The sequence below is a fragment of the Zootoca vivipara genome, chromosome 7 (genome assembly GCF_963506605.1).
Source record: "Zootoca vivipara chromosome 7, rZooViv1.1, whole genome shotgun sequence".
In the NCBI taxonomy this organism is placed as follows: domain Eukaryota; kingdom Metazoa; phylum Chordata; class Lepidosauria; order Squamata; family Lacertidae; genus Zootoca; species Zootoca vivipara.
The window spans coordinates 6,453,097-6,470,662 of NC_083282.1; the positions used below are offsets into that span (position 1 = coordinate 6,453,097).

The window sequence follows — 17,566 nt, forward strand, 5'->3', positions numbered from 1 at the left end:
GCAGCTTCCAATTTTGTGCCTCTGTAAATAAAACAGTGCAATGACCCTGTAAGGTAGGCCAGAATTATTTTTATCCCCATTCTGAAGACGTAGGGGATGAGTGAGCATCACTTGTCTAAAGCTACCCAGTGTGTGCTCATAGCTGAGGCAAGATTTGAGCCAGGGACTTCAGTATGCCAGCTCTGAGACAGAAAGTAGCCTGTTGATTTATTTCCTTTCATTTCCTATAAGTTATTCACTCTTCTTATTCCAGAGGGAGTTGCATACCAGCCAGTGGACCACAACGGCCTCAAAGAAGGAATTTGAGTTGCTGGCGTCACTGGAAATTCTGGAAGAGCGACTCTTGTGAGTACAGAACCATCAGGAAGAGATGGATGGATGTGTGCATTCTTGTGCAGACTAGAGACTATAGGGTATCTTGGAACAGGTGGCCTATGTGATTGCAGGTGTCTATTCAGCCTCAACACATTCCATTTTAAACCATAAATAGTGATATGTGAGTTCTCATGTGGTTTTGAAGTGCTAGGAATAGATTCTCCTGTAGGTTTTAGAGACTTGAAATGTACTAATCAGGTGTGGATTCTTATACAGGTAAAGGTAAAGGGACCCCTGACCATTAGGTCCAGTCGTGACCGACTCTGGGGTTGCGGCGCTCATCTCGCGTTATTGGCTGAGAGAGCCGGTCGGTGTACAGCTTCCAGGTCATGTGGCCAGTATGACAAAGCTGCTTCTGGCGAACCAGAGCAGCGCACGGAAACGCTGTTTACCTTCCTGCCGTTTACCTTCCCGTTTACCTTCTACTTGCACTTTGACGTGCTTTTGAACTGCTAGGTTGGCAGGAGCTGGGACTGCGCAATGGGAGCTCACCCCGTCATGGGGATTCGAACCGCCGACCTTCTGATCAGCAAGCCCGAGGCTCTGTGGTTTAACCCACAGTGCCACCCGCGTCCGGATTCTTACATAGGTTGCAGTAATATTGGCTGTTAGGAGAGTGAAGAAGCAAGAGAACATGTATTTTTCACAGTAGGAAGCAACCAGCTAGAATAAATCAGATTAGTTTAATTGGTTTCTTGCCTGCTCCGGGCTATGAGTTCTTTCTGGCACCTGCTCTTTCAGAGAGGCTGAAAAGCGAGCACAGCAAGCTGAGGAAAAATCTGAAGTCCTTCATGAGGACTTAGAAGAAGCTCTGGCAAAAATCCAGAACATGGAGGGTGAGCAACCAAAGCTGAAGGACTCTGAAGAAAAAGAAACAAAACTCAAAGCAGGTATGGCTAAAGGTGGAATTGTAGAGTCTAAAAATGCTCTGGAACTTTAAGGGCAATTTCATGCACCACACGTTTAGGCATACATTTGAAAGCATAAAATGTGAATGTGATAAACTGGTTTGCAGGCTCACGTGCGTTCAAGGTACAAATGTGTCAGAGAACCAGGATTGGCTGCACTTACGTCTCAAGCATACATTTGGGTGGTATAATTGAGTATGCTGCTGCTGCTGCATAATTGCGAAATGGCTCAAAACAGGCATAGGGAAGTCATGTGTTGCAGCTCTTGTTGAGCTGTGCCACCCACTTGGTGGTCCGAGCAAGCTTTTATCTGCCTAAGCTGCTCATCTGCAGCGTGATACTGGCCATATCAGGATTGTTAATTTCTCTGAACAGTCAAAGTACTGTGCACATGTCAGAGATCAGTGTGTATTAGATCATTGAAATAAGTGGGGCAGAGCACGTAATGCTCTGTTGGAATATTCCCATTATGGATGAGGTTCTTCTCACTGAGAACAGGTATACTTATGAAGTGTGAACATGTAAAAGTTGGGTTTGTGGATGCATATGCTGTTCATAACCATTTTGGGGGCAGCTGGGTTTGGTCCTGATTCCGTCAAGGCCATGCTTGGACTGAAACCTGGACCTGTCACAGAGTAGAGTATGAGGTTTCTCTGAGCTACTACCGGTAAGTTCTCATATTGTCTAGGTTTTGACAATGTAAATGTTTAAGTGCTTCTTGCTGTGCATCTGTCATTGCAGAAGTCGTCGTTAAGGAACAAACTGAATCAACTTCACAGCCCAGCACTCCTAAGCCACGAATGAAGAAATTCCCCAAGCCCAAACGCTGAAGAAGAGGGTGACCTCCAGAAGGCCTTTGGCTCCTGCTTGTAGTTGGCACTGGACACAGATGGAGGGTTGTGCATTAGTGGCTACTTGGAATTCTCCCAGCTCTGTTAAACTATTTGTTCAGTACATGGAAAGAAGTTAACTCAACTACGTGGGATTGATTCCCAGTTTCTGTTATTTATATAGAACATATTCAAGGTCTAGGTTGGAGTTGCCCTGATATTTCACTGTATTTACCTATACAGATTGAATTTAAGAATAAGTCACTAGGAAATATTAGGGTTTTTTGTTTGAACTCCCCCCCCCCAAAAAAATGAATACTTGATCCATCTTAGGAGTTTTTCACTAGTAGATGCATTGGGAGTGTCTTGGACTTTAGTATCCGGTAATTACTTGGCATGATTCCCTTCCCTCTAGTATCTGGTAATTCCCTTCCCTCTAGTACTTTAGTATCCGGTAATTACTTGGCATGATTCCCTTCCCTCTAGTACTCTAGTAGTTCTCTTTGTTTACATAAGGTAGGAGACTCTTAAAAGCAGCACCTCCAAATGTCTCCCAAGCATAGCACAAGGTACAATCCCAGCCTTCCAAAGAGCAGGGAGGGATAGTTCCCTAATCTCATGCAGATATTGGAGTTGACAGAAGCAGTGAGAGACTTCCACTGTTCCTGGCTACTCATAAAGCCTGAAGTAAACAGAAAGACACTTCTAGCTGTGGAATCTCTGCGAAGGGCAGGCTATTCACTCAAATAACACCATGCTTTGGAGATACTTAGAACTACCCATTGGAATCTAAATGCTTCTGAGAAGCTCTTACTTTGTCACAAGATGCGATCCTGATTGATTACTTCACCCAGATCCTGTACCTGTGCTGGAGGACTCAGGAAAGGGGAAGGCCCTACAGTTTTTCTCAAACTTGGGTTCCCAGCTGTTGTTGGACTACAACTCCCATCAGCTAGCAGGACCAGCGGTCAGGGATGATGGGACTTGTAGACCCTATTACGAAGCAAGAGACTCCCTCACAACTTCCAAGTTCTCTGTGGAACTTTTTCACAAGTCATCAGGAAGAGATTGGTGGTTGCTAATGGCACTTGTGAAACCCTGATCCTTTATGAATGGAAGCTGACTTACCAAATATTTTAGACTGATCTGGTATCAGTACTTTTTCTGTCCCAACACTGCATCCCTTCCACAGCCTTTTCTGAAGAAATGTGTTTACATAGCGGAACATATTTCACCCCTTTGTTGAACTGTCTTCTGCCTCATTGCCACCCCACTCTTCCTTCAGGGGGGAAATAAGAGCTAGCATGGTATTTTGAACAGGAAAGCAGAGTAAGCCAAAGTTTGGCTGCTTACACCTGTTCATGGCATTGTAAAATCATGGCCAAAAGACGCCATCTAGCAGAAATGAGCAGAAATACAGCTTGATTTATTTACTGTATATTCCTGCGTATAAGACTACTTTTTAACCCAGGAAAATCTTCTCAAAAGTCGGGGGGTCGTCTTATACACCGGTTTGTATTTCTTATAAGGCGAGTATATCCCAAACTCTGTATTTTAACTGGAAAAGTTGGGGGTCGTCTTAAACGCCCAATCGTCATAAGTATGTTCCACTTTCCTTTCTGCGGAGAACATAGGAAGCTGCCTTGTACCATTGGTTCATCTGACCAGTGCCGGATCTAGATCGGCGCAGTTTCCCCACACAGGGCATTGAGCTGAATGGGTGCAAAATAGCAATATTACTAATACCTGTATTTATTTGGTTGCCTACTCACAGTTAAAGCCCCGGTCAGACAGGTGATTGAGTTGCCACAACTATGACTTAGTGCACTTGAGAGCATGCGCCGGACTGAAGCTAAGGGAGGGGAGAGAAATACTGGAGGAGGCACTAAATTTTGTTTTTGCTCAGGACGTATTACCAAAGTCTGCCCCTGATCTGACACAACATTCTCTCTCTTCAGTAGCAACAGCTCTCTGGAATCACAGGCAGAAGCCTCTTGCAGCCCTGTTCCCCAATATCCTTTTCATTGGAAATGCATGAAATGCCTGCACCACTGAGCTATAGCTGCTCCATGTGCTGTTCAGCTGGAAGCTTCATTTTAAATGAATTAATATACTGTGTTTCCCCGAAAATAAGACATATCCATAAAATAAGCCGTAGCAGGATTTCTAAGCATTTCCGCAATAAGCCATACCCCGAAAATAAGACATGGATGCGGCGCCTCCCGGCAACAGCTTGCTGCCCTCCGCCATGCTGTGCGCGGAGCCCTTCCCACTGGAATAAGACACCCCCTGAAAATAAGCCATAGTGTGTCTTCTTGAGGAAAATAAATATAAGACAGTGTCTTATTTTTGGGGAAACACGGTAGGTGCTGGAGGAAATACAACATCACTCAGGCTGGAGATAGGTGTAAGATTCTCCCAAACTGCTTTGGTTGCTGTAGCTTTAATCCTGCCTCAAAAGCTGGGGAACTGTAATGAAGTCAAACAAGGGACCATATTTCTACGGTGGTAGGGAGGAAGGAGCCTTGCTATAATAACTCTGGGGGGCTTCCAACAAAATATTAAAATACAATAGTGTTGCAGACATTAAAAGCTTCCCTAAACAGAGCTGCCTTCAGATGTCTTCTAAAAGGAAATATATAGGAAATAATGCCTGTTTGCTTATTTTAGAAATATTTTTTAATATCAGAGGCCAGTGCCGGAGAATGGAAGCACACACTATCCACTAAAATTGTTAAAGAAAGAAAAGGAAATTTGCACATTCAGAAGATATTTATTATTATTATTACTTTAAAAAAATAGGCTGCTTTTCAGTCCAGAGTCTCCAAGGGTGATGTTTTGAAGTTCACATATCAGAGCACATAAAAATCACAAAAATACTAAAACAAGTAGCAGTGAGGCTGACAATAAGAACAGCAGACAAAATTATCATTCTAAGAGCTCTTAGCAAGAGCTGATCAAGGAAGGTTCCACCTGGCGCTGAATATACATCGGATTTAGCACACATTAGATGAATCTGTGTGCTTTGTTGAATAGCTTGAGTTTATTCTTTTGCAGAATTTGCCATTTTGTGTCCAAAGGTTTTCTTTCGTTTTGATGGGAACAACAGAACAGAACAAGGGCTAAGCTCAAGTTGTATCTGTGAGGAAGCCCCACTCCGGTCCTCCTGTGTTTTCCTTGCGCTTGGTAGAAACCACCCATTTATTTTTTTTATTATTTATTTTTTTGCTCCTTCCACTAAATCATCTCTACTGAGTTTTAGAGTCTTGGGCTGCTGATGGAACTGCCAGCCTGTATTGTCCAGGCCCAGCCCAATCTGTGTCCCTCTGCTGAAAGAGACACAGATGGTGTCCCACCTTTGTTGGCTTTAATGATAGACGGGAAGGGAGGGCTACTCCCTGAGCCAATTAACAATTAAAGCAAACAGACAGCAAAGAGCTTTCACAGCAAGTTCCCAGACTTCATTTGTGCTGTGCTGCTCACTTTCACTCTGTGAACTGGTTCAGGCAGGACACACGACTTTCAGGCCCAAGGACTGCCGTATGCTTCTTGCGGTCCACCATCAACACTTCTTATGTTCGTCTCTTGCAATGTATAATAATAATAATAATAATAATAATATATTATTTATACCCCGCCCATCTGGCTGGGTTTTCCCAGCCACTCTGGGCGGCTTCCAACAGAAAAATAAAACACAGTAATCTATTAAACATTAAAAGCCTCCCTGAACAGGGCTGCTTTCAGACGTCTTCTAAAAGTCTGGTAGTTGTTTTCCTCTTTGACATCTGTTGGGAGGGCGTTCCACAGGGCAGGCGCCACCACCGAGAAGGCCCTCTGCCTAGTTCCCTGTACCTGCCTTTCGCAATAGGGACAAGGAACAGAATGACCAAAGAACAGGAACGGCCAACGGGTGAGTTTATTATTCAGCCCTTCATCCAAGATGTTAAAAGGAAGCATACATAATCTTTCTCCGTCCCCACACCCCTGCTTTTTTAATCTTCATGACATGGTCCTGCGAGGTAAAGTGAGCTGAGAAATTGACACCCAGTGAGCTTTACGGCAGAATAATAATTTGAACTCAGTATTGGATTTTAACTGGGAATATCACACGGGGGTGGTTAGACACCTAGCAAGCTTTGTGCTTCTAAAAATATTATGTGGAAAGAAACAAATATACATTTGAAAAAATGGGGCTGGAATGCACTCTCCACATGCAGCTAGGACAGGCTGCAATTCCCTGTTTTGTACACTTGGTGGCAAAGCAGCCACCCTCATAATATGTAGCCCAGCTGGTGACCACTTAGTTCAGGAGTTTAAAAGTTTAAAAGTTTAAGCAGATTTAATTACAGGAGGCCCAATATAGGATCAACTATGACTACATCAGCTACAGTTTGAAATGCAGATTATGCCTATTCTTCTGCTGAATTCCTGTAGTGGAGTGGCAAAATGTTTTCAGACCAAGGGCCGCATTGCCTCATAAGCAACTTCCAAGGGGCCACATTCCAGTAGTGAATGGGGCCCAGGGCAAACGTGGGCAGAGCAACAGCTACAATTTTTACCTTTATCCAGAAGGCAGTTCCTACACAGACTAATATCCCCTCTCTTATCCTCCATCCAGGTGAGTTCAAGGGCACATTTCAGCCAGGCAAAAGCACTTCAGGAGGGTGCAAAGCAGGCGGGTACGAATTGTGGACTAGGCAATGGGTTATGGCCTGAGGAGCTAGACAGAGAGGCCTAGATGCTGCACCTGGTGCCTGAGTTTTCCTACTTTAGTCCTACAACATGGGGGAATCCTTCGCCTTTGGAGCTTCTGGGTTGCTGGCGATATCTGAAGAGCGCTTGCAGCCTGTGGATTTCAGGTTGTCTACTGATGAAGGATTCATTAGGTCAAGGGGGAAAGGAAGAATAAAGGTGGACGGCTTCTCTGCAGACAGGTTTTGCAACATGTGAAGGTAGCGGAGCTGGAGGGCGGCTGGCGTGTGGGAAAGCACCTCAGCTGCCACCTTCAGAGATTCGGAAGCAGCCTTTTCTCCTTCAGCAGCTATGACCTAGAAAAACAAGGTATTTAGAAGATCTTCCTTTGGGTCAGGATGCAACGAAGTTTTACTCAGAGTAGACCCATTGAAAGTAATGGGACTAACTTTGATGTGTTCATTAATCTCAATACCCTGAGTAAAACTTTGTTGAGTACAGTACTGCCCATGGTTCCTTCCATAATGGTGCCCTTCAGTGTTGTAGAAGCAACGCTACTAGTCAGCTGGAAGTGAAACGAAAACAGGTTCTGCACAGCACTTAAAATGGTGCTACATTGAATGCTCACACCCTCAGGGCCAAAAACCACCTCTAATGTTTCCTCAGAAGCAAGTTCAACTGAGTAAAAGCCCTCCAGTGTTAATTAGATACTTATTATTTGCAGGTTCTGGGCGTTAGTTTCTTCTTGAGGTAATTTCCTCTTATTAGTCAACATTTGTTCCTGGTCTGAGGAGGGCAGGGATAAGTGACTTATTTCCTTGCATTTTTTTCGTTTTTAATAAAACAGCACTGTTTTCCTATAAAAAAACAATAAAATGGCCGCAGCAGTGGTGGGGATAATGAAAAGAAACTTGTAATTAATTCCTACCACAGGGGAACAACTGGCTTATAAGGGACAGCATCCAGACAATATCTTATTCAAGTGGCAGCCCATACTCCCCTGTCAATGGATTTGGATTTTCCCAATCTATGGATAATCCATTAAGGGAAGAAAAGTCAATATAAAGTCACATATTACCTGACTTTATATTGGATGTTTTGAAGTGTGTTACATGTGGTGATATTTTGCTGGGTGCCACTTATCGCTTCATCCCCCATTTTCATTTTGTTTCCGATAGCCCAAAGGAAAGCATGCAGGGTTAGTGTGGAAGAAATTTATTTCAATCTTGTGCTGCGTAGACTTGAAACAGTCTGGACCTTCCATTTTCCAGTGCAGCTGCGAAACAGCCTTCATGTTGTACCTCCTCCATCTCTTAGGTTTCCAGTCAAAGGAAATGAAGGCGTCCCTGTACCTTTACCTATAAATTAACTAATGCAAACAAGAATGGCTCTCACTTTAGATCAGTCACCCCCAAACTCGGCCCTCCAGATGTTTTGGGGCTACAATTCCCATTATCCCTGACCACTGGTCCTGTTAGCTAGGGATGGTGGGAGTTGTAGTCCCAAAACATCTGGAGGGCCGAGTTTAGGGATGCCTGCTTTAGATTAACGAAAGTTGGATAACCAACAGAATTAGCTTTGACCAGTGACTCACTCCCATGTGCTGTGAGATGCAGGCAGAACCATGGCCAACGCTTGTCTTATTAGACCTGAAGAGAGGAAAGCATCTCCCTCCCATAGCTCCCTCCTGCCCGTAGCTTCCAGTAATAAAAACATGCCGGGTCAGTGTATTGCCTTACCCTCACTCTGGCTTGTCTCTGGGCTTCTGCTTGTGCAGCCAGTGATTCCTGAAGCTCCGTTGGCAACCGCACATCTTTACTGAAATAAACATAGTTGTTAATGAAATCTGGGACTGCAGACCTAAACTGGAAACTACGTAAATGGTTTTCTGTTTAAGAACACAAGAAGAGCCGGGCGGCTGGATCAGACCAATGACCTATCTAGTCCAGCACCCTGTTCTTACAGGGCCAACCACAGGCCTGTGGGAAGACAGCAAGCAGGATCAGAGCATGGCAGCACTCTGCTCACCTGTGATTCCCAGCAGCTGGTATGCAGAGGCACACTGCTGATGATGGTGGAGGGGAAACAAAGCCACTGTGGTTAGTACAACCATTTAGCTCAGGAAGGAAACTCTGTATTACATCAGGGGGAAATGAGTGCTGGTTGTAACCATGCCTACATGGTTGGCTGGCCAACTGGCCAGCTAGTTATCAGGTCAAATGGGACCTTTGTCCTGGGTGCCAGCTTGACAAGCCAGTCACTGGCTGAATATCTCTCTCACTGCCACTCCTGAGTGGGCCTACTAGTTTGCTAGCAACTCTAGCGACATTTACATTGGCAGTGGGATGTATCCCTGTGTCAGATTCGTTCTCATTTGTTCTGTTAGGAAAGGGGACATTTGCCATTGTGGTAGGAATGCCCTGAAGAAGTTTTAAATGGCCATAGGATGTCCTGCATGGCTCATATATGGACAAACACTTCCCATAGCTCTGGAATCAGGACCTTTGCCCTCCCACTGTTTCTGGACTCTGGCTCTCACCAACCCAATAAAACCTCAGCTTTTTTCATCCTGATCCACTTTCCCAGCAGGATTGCAGGAGCAGTGGAAAACTGACAGACCAGGAAGGCAGAGCAATTCATCTGGTTCACAACTGCCTTTTCTGGGTGGCGCCAAACTGATTCAATCATGTTGGGATCAGGACAGGAGGCAATCCTTATTCTGCCCTCACTGTGATCAGTGAGAAGACATCCAAGGCTGCCTTGCTGCCAGAAGGGATGGGAGTAATTGGCCAGAGCCCTCCCTTCCCCACTCTTGGTGGGGCTGTGGAGCCAATTGCCACCTGGCAAGGAGAACGCCTCTCGAGACACCCTTGCCTTGAGGATATCATAGCAAAATGGGAGCGACTCAAAAGTTTAGCCCAAGGTGACTCTAAACAAATGGAGAGCTGGTCAGCTGTAGCCTTTCTGGCCATATGTAGATCCATAAAACTGCAGGAACGGGGTACCTTTTGGTGCACTGAGCTGCCAGTTTTGAACTAAGCAGCTTCTCTTACATTACTGGTCATTGAAATCAACCCTTTTCACCCACAGCCATGTCAAAACAGGTGGGCGAGGAGCTAGCTGTGCGCCTGCGAGAGAGAGCAGCAGGATAAAGGAGGAGGCCCACAAAATGGTGGCTTGTACCAGGGTGACCCCCTATGCCCAGGGTTTGTTCAAGGGGAGAAATAACAAAAACTGATTATACTCATAGGGGCGGCATTAACAATAGTGAAAGGTCTCAGAGACCCCTCTCCTGATATTTTGTCACCTAATTATTTCCGCAGACCTCACATTTCATACCTACATTTCTGTCCTTTCCACCTTGATCCCCCACTGACAGGTGATGGCGTCCACAGCCACCTGCAAAAAAAAGTGTCTTCTTATTGGCAGCAGCTTTATATGATGGATGAGCAACTTAGAAATGTAAAACCAGCGGAGTCCTAACATTTCTAGTGAGAACTGCTCTAGTAGTGATGGCTTTCTCCTTGATGCAAACCAAGTGTAAAGTTACCCTGAGTTAGGTAAGCACAGAGCTGTTCAAAAAAGGATTACAGCTTTTTCAAAAAAGGTTCCCTTTTCTCTGTCTTGGCTACTAGCTGATTATAGGTCAATCCATAATTAATTTGTCAGATTCCTTTCTAAAGTTACCTAAACTGGAGCAAAGTCTATTATCTCTTGTATGCCCCAAACCTAACTGCCAATCATTTATTGGGCCACTTAAAGGTCTGCTATGAGAGGGAGAAAAAGGCCTCTCTAGCCACTCCACTAAAAAGGCAGGCAGTTAATCTTATATTTATAAAATTGTCTCTATCAACCAGAGCAGACTAAGACAATGTGCAGTTCACAAAATAGTACATTTATCACCATGCTATTAAAAGCATCACTTTCTGCAAGTCAAACTGTTCTTAAAGGTGCAGGAGACTACGGTAAGCTGGTTCGCCTGTTTGGAGGCAGTATAGTGTCTGTGGTTACCTGTTGTTGTTGTTTGAAAGGAAATGCTGCCCTAGGTGGATCTTGCAAGGCAGTTCTGAGTTTACGTACTATAAAGCCACTTTCAGGAAGGAGAAGGTGCCCAGTAGCAAGGCAGAAGCATTTCACTTGTGTCCTTTCATTGGCTACCATACCATTTTCCCAGTTCTGCTTGTAGCAGCCACTGGGCAAGCCTCCCACTCTAAGTGATGGACCTCCCCACCATGTCCTCTGTACAGAGCTATAGCCAACCCTCATCCCCACCCACCTTTATTTCCTGGCTGATGCTCTTCCTCTCCATCAGGATGTCTGTGAGCGACCGTTGTGCCAGAAAGCGCTTTGCGATGGTTGGCACTAGCAGCTGGATTGCCTTCGAGTGGTTGGCAAGGGTGGTCATGACGAGTGTGGCATTCTCCATTCGATAGTAACAGATGGTATCTATTTCTAGACTTGCCATGTCTTTGGTTATGGTCTAGGGCAAGCAGAAGGCATTGTGTGACCATCCAATAGAACAGGGGTCGGCAACCTAAGGCCCGTGGGCTACAAGTGGCCTACGGGGGTCGTTTAACCGGCAAGTCCCGGCATGCTGCACTAAACGAGCGCAGCGCACTGCGGGGACGGCGCCAGAAATTGCGTCTGTGCATGCATCAGAAATTGCGTCTGCGCAGATGCTGGAAATCGCAGATGCACATACTCGCATGTGCGATCCGGCCTAGAGGGATCTCTGCTGGAGAGAACCAGCCCAGGCGTGGTAAACCTTGCCGACCCCTGCAATAGAATGTTACAAAACCTGTCCCTCTCTCTGCCGAGAAGTGACAAGAGCCCCTGGGGTCCCAGGCTCTGTGTTCACCCAGGGTCTGTGTTCCTTTGGAGAATTGAAGACGCAGCAGAGACTGCTGTGGCTTTAAGAAATATGGTTTATTCACCTATTTGCACCTTCAGTCTGCATGGAGGGAGTCTAGATCTTACTGCACAGGAGTGGCTTATATTTGGGTATTGTCTTTTTTCCTCCCCCCCCCCCGAATTTTAAAGGTGCGGCTTATATTCGGGTGCAACTTATATTTGGGCCAATATGGTACAGTGGTACCTTGGTTTCAGAACAGTCTGGTTTAAGAACGATTTGGTTTACAAACTCCGCAAAACCAGAAACAGTGTCTTGGTTTGAGAACTTTACCTCGGTCTAAGAACGGAATCCGAACGGTGGAAGGGCACTGGGGACGGGAAGCCTCATTTGGGAAAGCTCGCCTCGGTTTAAGAACGGTTTTGGTTTAAGAACGGACTTCCAGAATGGATTAAGTTCGTAAACCGAGGTACCACTGTATTAAGAAATAAACATCAAGTGGAGCTAACCCAATTCCAACAACTGAAGAAATAATGATTAACACCTATTTAGCACCTTAGAATGCTCAAAGCAAAGGGAACTGCCTTGTGCAGAGTCAGACCATTGGTTCATTTAGCTCAGGGATCAGCAAACTTTTTCAGCAGGGGGCCGGTCCACTGTCCCTCAGACCTTGTGGGGAGCTGGACTAGATTTTTTTGGGGGGGAAATGAACTAATTCATTTGCCCCACAAATAACCCAGAGATGCATTTTAAATAAAAGGACACATTCTACTCATGTAAAAACATGCTGATTCCTGGACGGTCCACGGGCCGGATTTAGAAGGCAATTGGGCCTTAGTTTGGGGACCCCTGATCTAGCTCAATATTGTCTACACTAACTGGCAGCAGCTCTCCAGGAATCCAGACTGTGTAGATTCCTAACCTTCGCTGGAGATGTCAGGGAATGAACCTGGGATGTTCTGCATGCAAAGCAGATATTCTGTCACCGATCTACAGCCTTCCTTTACGTTAAGTAATCCAACAACTGTCCCATTAGGTAGATCAGTATAATTCTTGTGGAGCTGAGTCAAAATGGCTTGCCGAAAAACTATATAGTTAGTTCATAGCCAAGGTGAGATTTGAACCAGGGGCTTCCTAATTAATTGGAATGGTGAATCTAAGTAAACTTCTGCTGCATTTGCCTCCTGCAAACAAGCTGAAGGGGCAGACTGTATCTCTCTTACCTCATAGAAAGGGATCTCTAAGGTTTTGAGGCGAAGGTCTATTTTGTGGTAGGTGTCCAAACATGGTAGGAAAAGGAATAATCCTGTTAGGAGAAAGAGAACAGCAGCAGTTGCAAGCTGGATGGTGTAAATCAGGGGTCCACAAACACATGTTGCCAAGGGCTGGTGCCGCCAGCAGGCAACCAAAATGGTCAAAGGCCTGGAAACGATGCCTAATGAGGAACGGCTTAGGGAGCTGGGCATGTTTAGCCTGGAGAAGAGAAGGTTAAGGGGTGATATGATAGCCATGTTCAAATATATTAAAGGATGCCATATAGAGGAGGGAGAAAGGTCGTTTTCTGCTGCTCCAGAGAAGCGGACACGGAGCAATGGATTCAAACTACAAGAAAGAAGATTCCACCTAAACATTAGGAAGAACTTCCTGTCAGTAAGAGCTGTTCGACAGTGGAATTTGCTGCCAAGAAGTGTGGTGGAGTCTCCTTCTTTGGAGGTCTTTAAGCAGAGGCTTGACAGCCATCTGTCAGGAATGCTTTGATGGTGTTTCCTGCTTGGCAGGGGGTTGGATTGGATGGCCCTTGTGGTCTCTTCCAACTCTATGATTCTATGATCGCGCTGCGGGCCGGAGCCTTGCGCACACATGATTTCCAGCGCACTTCCGGGTCGCCGGAACACTGGAAATAGCTTGTGTGCATGCGCATGGGCCTCCTCTGGCCTGGAAGTGTGCAGGAAATGACACTTGCACATGTGTACAAGCTATTTCCGACACTCCGGCAACCCAGAAGTGGGCGGCTGCACCGCGCCGTTAAGAGCAGGCAGTGGCAGTGAGCGCCACCTAAAAGAGCCTCCCAGGCTGCATCCGCCCCCCGGGCCTTAGTTTGGGGACGCCTGGTGTAAATAAACCAGAAGAAAACTCACATTTCTTAATGCAAAAGGTAATAGGCCTGGACCGAATAGGTAGCGAATCCAACCTTTTTAGTTAGGCAGCAGTGCTCTTTTGGAAGCTGAAGATGTAGAACAGAGGTATGTGTTGTTATAAGAATTCTAAGGTCTCAAATATAGAATAAATATTCATAAATGCGGCACCTGGAAGCAGAGCGGCAGCTGGGCTGCCAGATGAGCGAGTGAGCGCCCAGGCCGCTCTCCGGAAGCTGCAGTGGAGGCGGCCCCAGGCAGCACCGGCGGGCGCGGGCGGCAGGCAGGCTGGCCAGCGCCCCCTTCATTTTTGCGCTCTAGGCGGTCACCTAGTCTGCCTGGGAGGGGAGCACCCTGTTGCAACAGTTCAATAAAGATCAGGCTTACTAGCTGCTTTGCTTCTCAATATTCTCTGGTTGGCCTCTGTTATTTTCTCCTACTGATGGAGAACCTACAAAGGACTCTATAAGGGCTCTTGTATACCCCATAAGGGAATAAGGGCAGATTTTGTTTACAACAGGGGTAAATGCTGATAACTTTGAACTCCTTGCAATTGTGTCTTTAATTGAGTTTAATTGACCCAGCGGTGCTGGCTCATGCAGCAAAATTCTCTTTCTCATTCATCTGTCTAACAATCCTGAGTCATGATTATCCTATTTCTTATACTTATAATGAGTGTTATTTGCCCTGAAGAAACTAGTGGTTTCATGGGCCCCATAAAGGGCTCACACTAGTGTCTGGGCATTGTCTGTCCTGCCTGGTCTCTTCCTCCAAGCACTATCCCTAAACCGTGCCCTCCTCACCTGTGCCTTCCTGTACAAAACTACACAGGCAATTGTTTCTCACCTAAGCCATGGGGAGGGTCCATCTAAATGTTAAGTTCAGCTTCTTGAGTACCAATAGTGCGATCCGCATGCAGGCCACTATGTGCAATGGGATGTAATGGGGGCAGGGAACCTTTTCCAGCCTGAGGGCTGCATTTCCTAATGGGCAAAGGTGGGCAGAGCAGCAGGTACCGGTAGGAGTCTGACCTTTGCCTCACTGAAATGTAGTTCAAATGTCTCCAAGCAGGCCAGCTGCAGCTCAAGGACCCAGCGCACAGCTACTGAAGGGCACAGCCTGGTGTCAGAAGGTGCAGATTAGGAAGAGGCATTGCCTGGAAAGACTTCCAAGGGCTAAGCAGAGCAATTTGGAGGAAGGTATTTTGCTCCCCAGAACTTCCCCAGCAGGTACATAACCTGAGGCTTCCTGAAAGGCTGATAGTTCTATACTTACCGGGCCCTCTGGGCCTTCCGCAAAGAAGGCGTCCAAATCGAAACAAAATGGCTCTTTCATACTCCCGTACAATCTGTCATGGAAAAATGGATGGTGGGAATCTGTAAGATAAAGCGGAACTACGTACCGTGCGGAACCCTCTGCTCTAAAAGCCCACGGGACCCGAAATGCCTGGTGCCGCCTGCTGCAGCAAATGTAAAGTGATGACGGGCCTTTGTTGAGTGGGAAGAATCATATTCAGTTTCACAGCCACCATGCATTTCAAGCACATTTCAAGTGCATGACTTTCCCCCAAGAATCCTGGGAAGTGCAATGCAATTCCTAGCATCCTTAACAAACTACTTTCCCCAGGATTTTTTGGGGGGAAGGCACATGCTTTCAATGTAGGGTATGGATCGGTGTAGCATGGGGCCTCCAACTGAGCACCAGTGTTTGTGACTGAGGATTAAGAGAGATTCACTTGCTCTGTTTCTGGCTTCAGTTTCTTAAAAACACCATGCACAGAGGCTCTGGCCCTTGTGAGGAGTTGGCTGTCTGAAGGGGCCAGCAATGGAGGGAACCAAACATTGTTATGCCTCATGTCTGATTGTGGGAGTGTTTGCTACAGTCTACACACCTACATGCTATCTTCTTCCCCGCAATTTAAGCCACCACAAGGAATGTTTGTAAGTTGCATGACCAACTGCAAAAGAAAACGGGGCTTTTGTATCTTTTTAGAGTTGTACAGAAAGGGGAATCGTAGCAAGTACAATTAATTGTGCTCCTCCTGAACGACAAACTCCACCTTGCAAAAATCCCTTCTGCACAGCTATTAAAGGTACAGGAATTCTGCTAGCTTCTTTTATTCTCTTCACTTTTTTTAAACTCAGAAGGAAAATGTAGAAAAAAAGCTGAATAAGCATTATTTAGTAGCATTATTTCTAAGGTAAGCTCTCTCAGCCTACCTGTTAAAGATTATTCCAAAGTACCCTGTTTATGTAAGGTGGTGTAGAATAGCTACTACATCTGAAAGGAGAAACGATTACAAATGAGAACAATTCTAGCAGATCTTGGGCATATAAATGAAACAGAAACAAAATTAATTATCATTATCTCTGCCTCAGAGTAGCAGTAATTACTCTACTTGAAATGCACCTTGACGTGAAAGAAGACAAGTGGGCAGTATTACTTTTATTCACAATATGAGTAATTTAGAACATGATAAAATAGATGAGGGAGACTACTGTGAGCAAGCAGAACTCTTGGCTTTGTGAAGACTTTGGTATTCAGATTGCAATTGCTGGAAGAATTAGTGTTTAGTGTTATCTGAGGTCTATATATGGATGCTTCACTCACATCAATTTGGAACTACCTGTTTACCTACACAGCACCTCTGTAAGACCTCATTTGCATTGAATCGTACACATAGCAGTGTGTGTGAGTGAGAGATGCTTGGTCTTCTATCTGGGCCTGTATGTGAACTCTGAACACTGCAAAATTATAGTTCCTGCACATGCAACAGCCCCAATGACTTACCTTCATGCAGAACCAGATGGAAATGGGGAACGTGACTATGAGGAGGAGGAGGGAAAGGATGACAAGAAGCCACTCACAAATGCCCAGGCCTGGAGACTTTGTACCTACAGGGGAACAGATAAAGAGCAGGTGATGGAACAGGGTACAGTATTTCCTTTAATCTTACTGGGGAGACACAATAAGATGATGGAGGCCACTGTTGTTGGTACTATGGTCACGTATCCTACTTTACAGAAGGCTTGTGAGAGGATAGCCCTCTATTTGAAGGTGCTCTGTATGTGCAAGTGGGCCAGCTCCAGGGCTGGTTTTGAAGTTAAAGCACCATTAGAAAGGTGAGCAAGCCCTGAAGTTCCCCACCAACAATTGTTACCTGATCTAGTCTCCCCCACTAAGGAGAGATGAACCAAATTTAAATTATGGCAGTTATTTCTAAATGCACATCTATATGCCATTGTTATATTCACACTTTGTGCATATTTGTGCCCCCTTTTTGGTGATGCATTTCCTACCTTTTTTTGGCAAAACGTAAGTGGCCACCTTATGCAGCCGCAGTCTTCTTCAGACTATTATTTGGGCCCGAGTAGCAGGACACAGTAGATTCAAACTCTGGCATAGTAAGAAAAGCTCAGCAGGGTTGTCCCGGAGCCCTTCTGAGCCCCCCCCCCCGTGCTCTTGCATTGCCCCTTAACTACTTGCCCCCTTACCTTCCTCCTGCTTCTCACTTTCAAGCAGGGCCTCCATTTCCTCCTCAAATGGCACAACATCATCCACATCCACTACTGTGGAAGTGTGGACTTGGTTGTCTGCCTGAAGGCTGCTCTGGGTCTCCCTTTCCCTCTTCCTTTTGCTGAACTCCTGCTGCTTCTCTTTGCTAGTCTTCCGGCTGTGTTCCACTTTGTCCTTCTTCCTGCCATCTTGAATGGCCTGCTCTCTGCTTCTCCCGCGGTGCTCCCTAGAAGAGCTCTGTGGCTTCTTTTCTGCCCTCAT

The 17,566-nt window shown here is 45.7% G+C and overlaps 2 protein-coding genes across 4 annotated transcripts in view; one reads left to right on the forward strand and one right to left on the reverse strand.

Annotated features, from left to right (window-relative positions):
• The window catches only part of AXDND1 (axonemal dynein light chain domain containing 1), a 43,708-nt gene extending 37,987 nt beyond the window's left edge, over nt 1–5,721 (forward strand). For all 3 annotated transcript variants that reach the window (XM_035123955.2, XM_035123954.2, XM_035123956.2), the window contains 3 exons: nt 254–345; nt 1,117–1,265; nt 2,025–5,721. In XM_035123955.2, coding sequence (XP_034979846.2) covers nt 254–345; nt 1,117–1,265; nt 2,025–2,113 — 330 coding nt within the window. In that variant the 3' untranslated portion in view covers nt 2,114–5,721. The remainder of the gene's footprint in view (nt 1–253; nt 346–1,116; nt 1,266–2,024) is intronic.
• A 1,167-nt stretch (nt 5,722–6,888) lies between these two features.
• Nucleotides 6,889–17,566, reverse strand: NPHS2 (NPHS2 stomatin family member, podocin). Its single transcript, XM_035123237.2, has 8 exons — nt 17,284–17,566; nt 16,580–16,683; nt 15,065–15,137; nt 12,878–12,960; nt 11,082–11,285; nt 10,149–10,204; nt 8,545–8,623; nt 6,889–7,161 (listed from the first exon to the last, which is right to left on the reverse strand). Exons 1-8 carry the CDS (start codon nt 17,564–17,566, stop codon nt 6,889–6,891), a joined length of 1,155 nt encoding a protein of 384 aa, XP_034979128.2.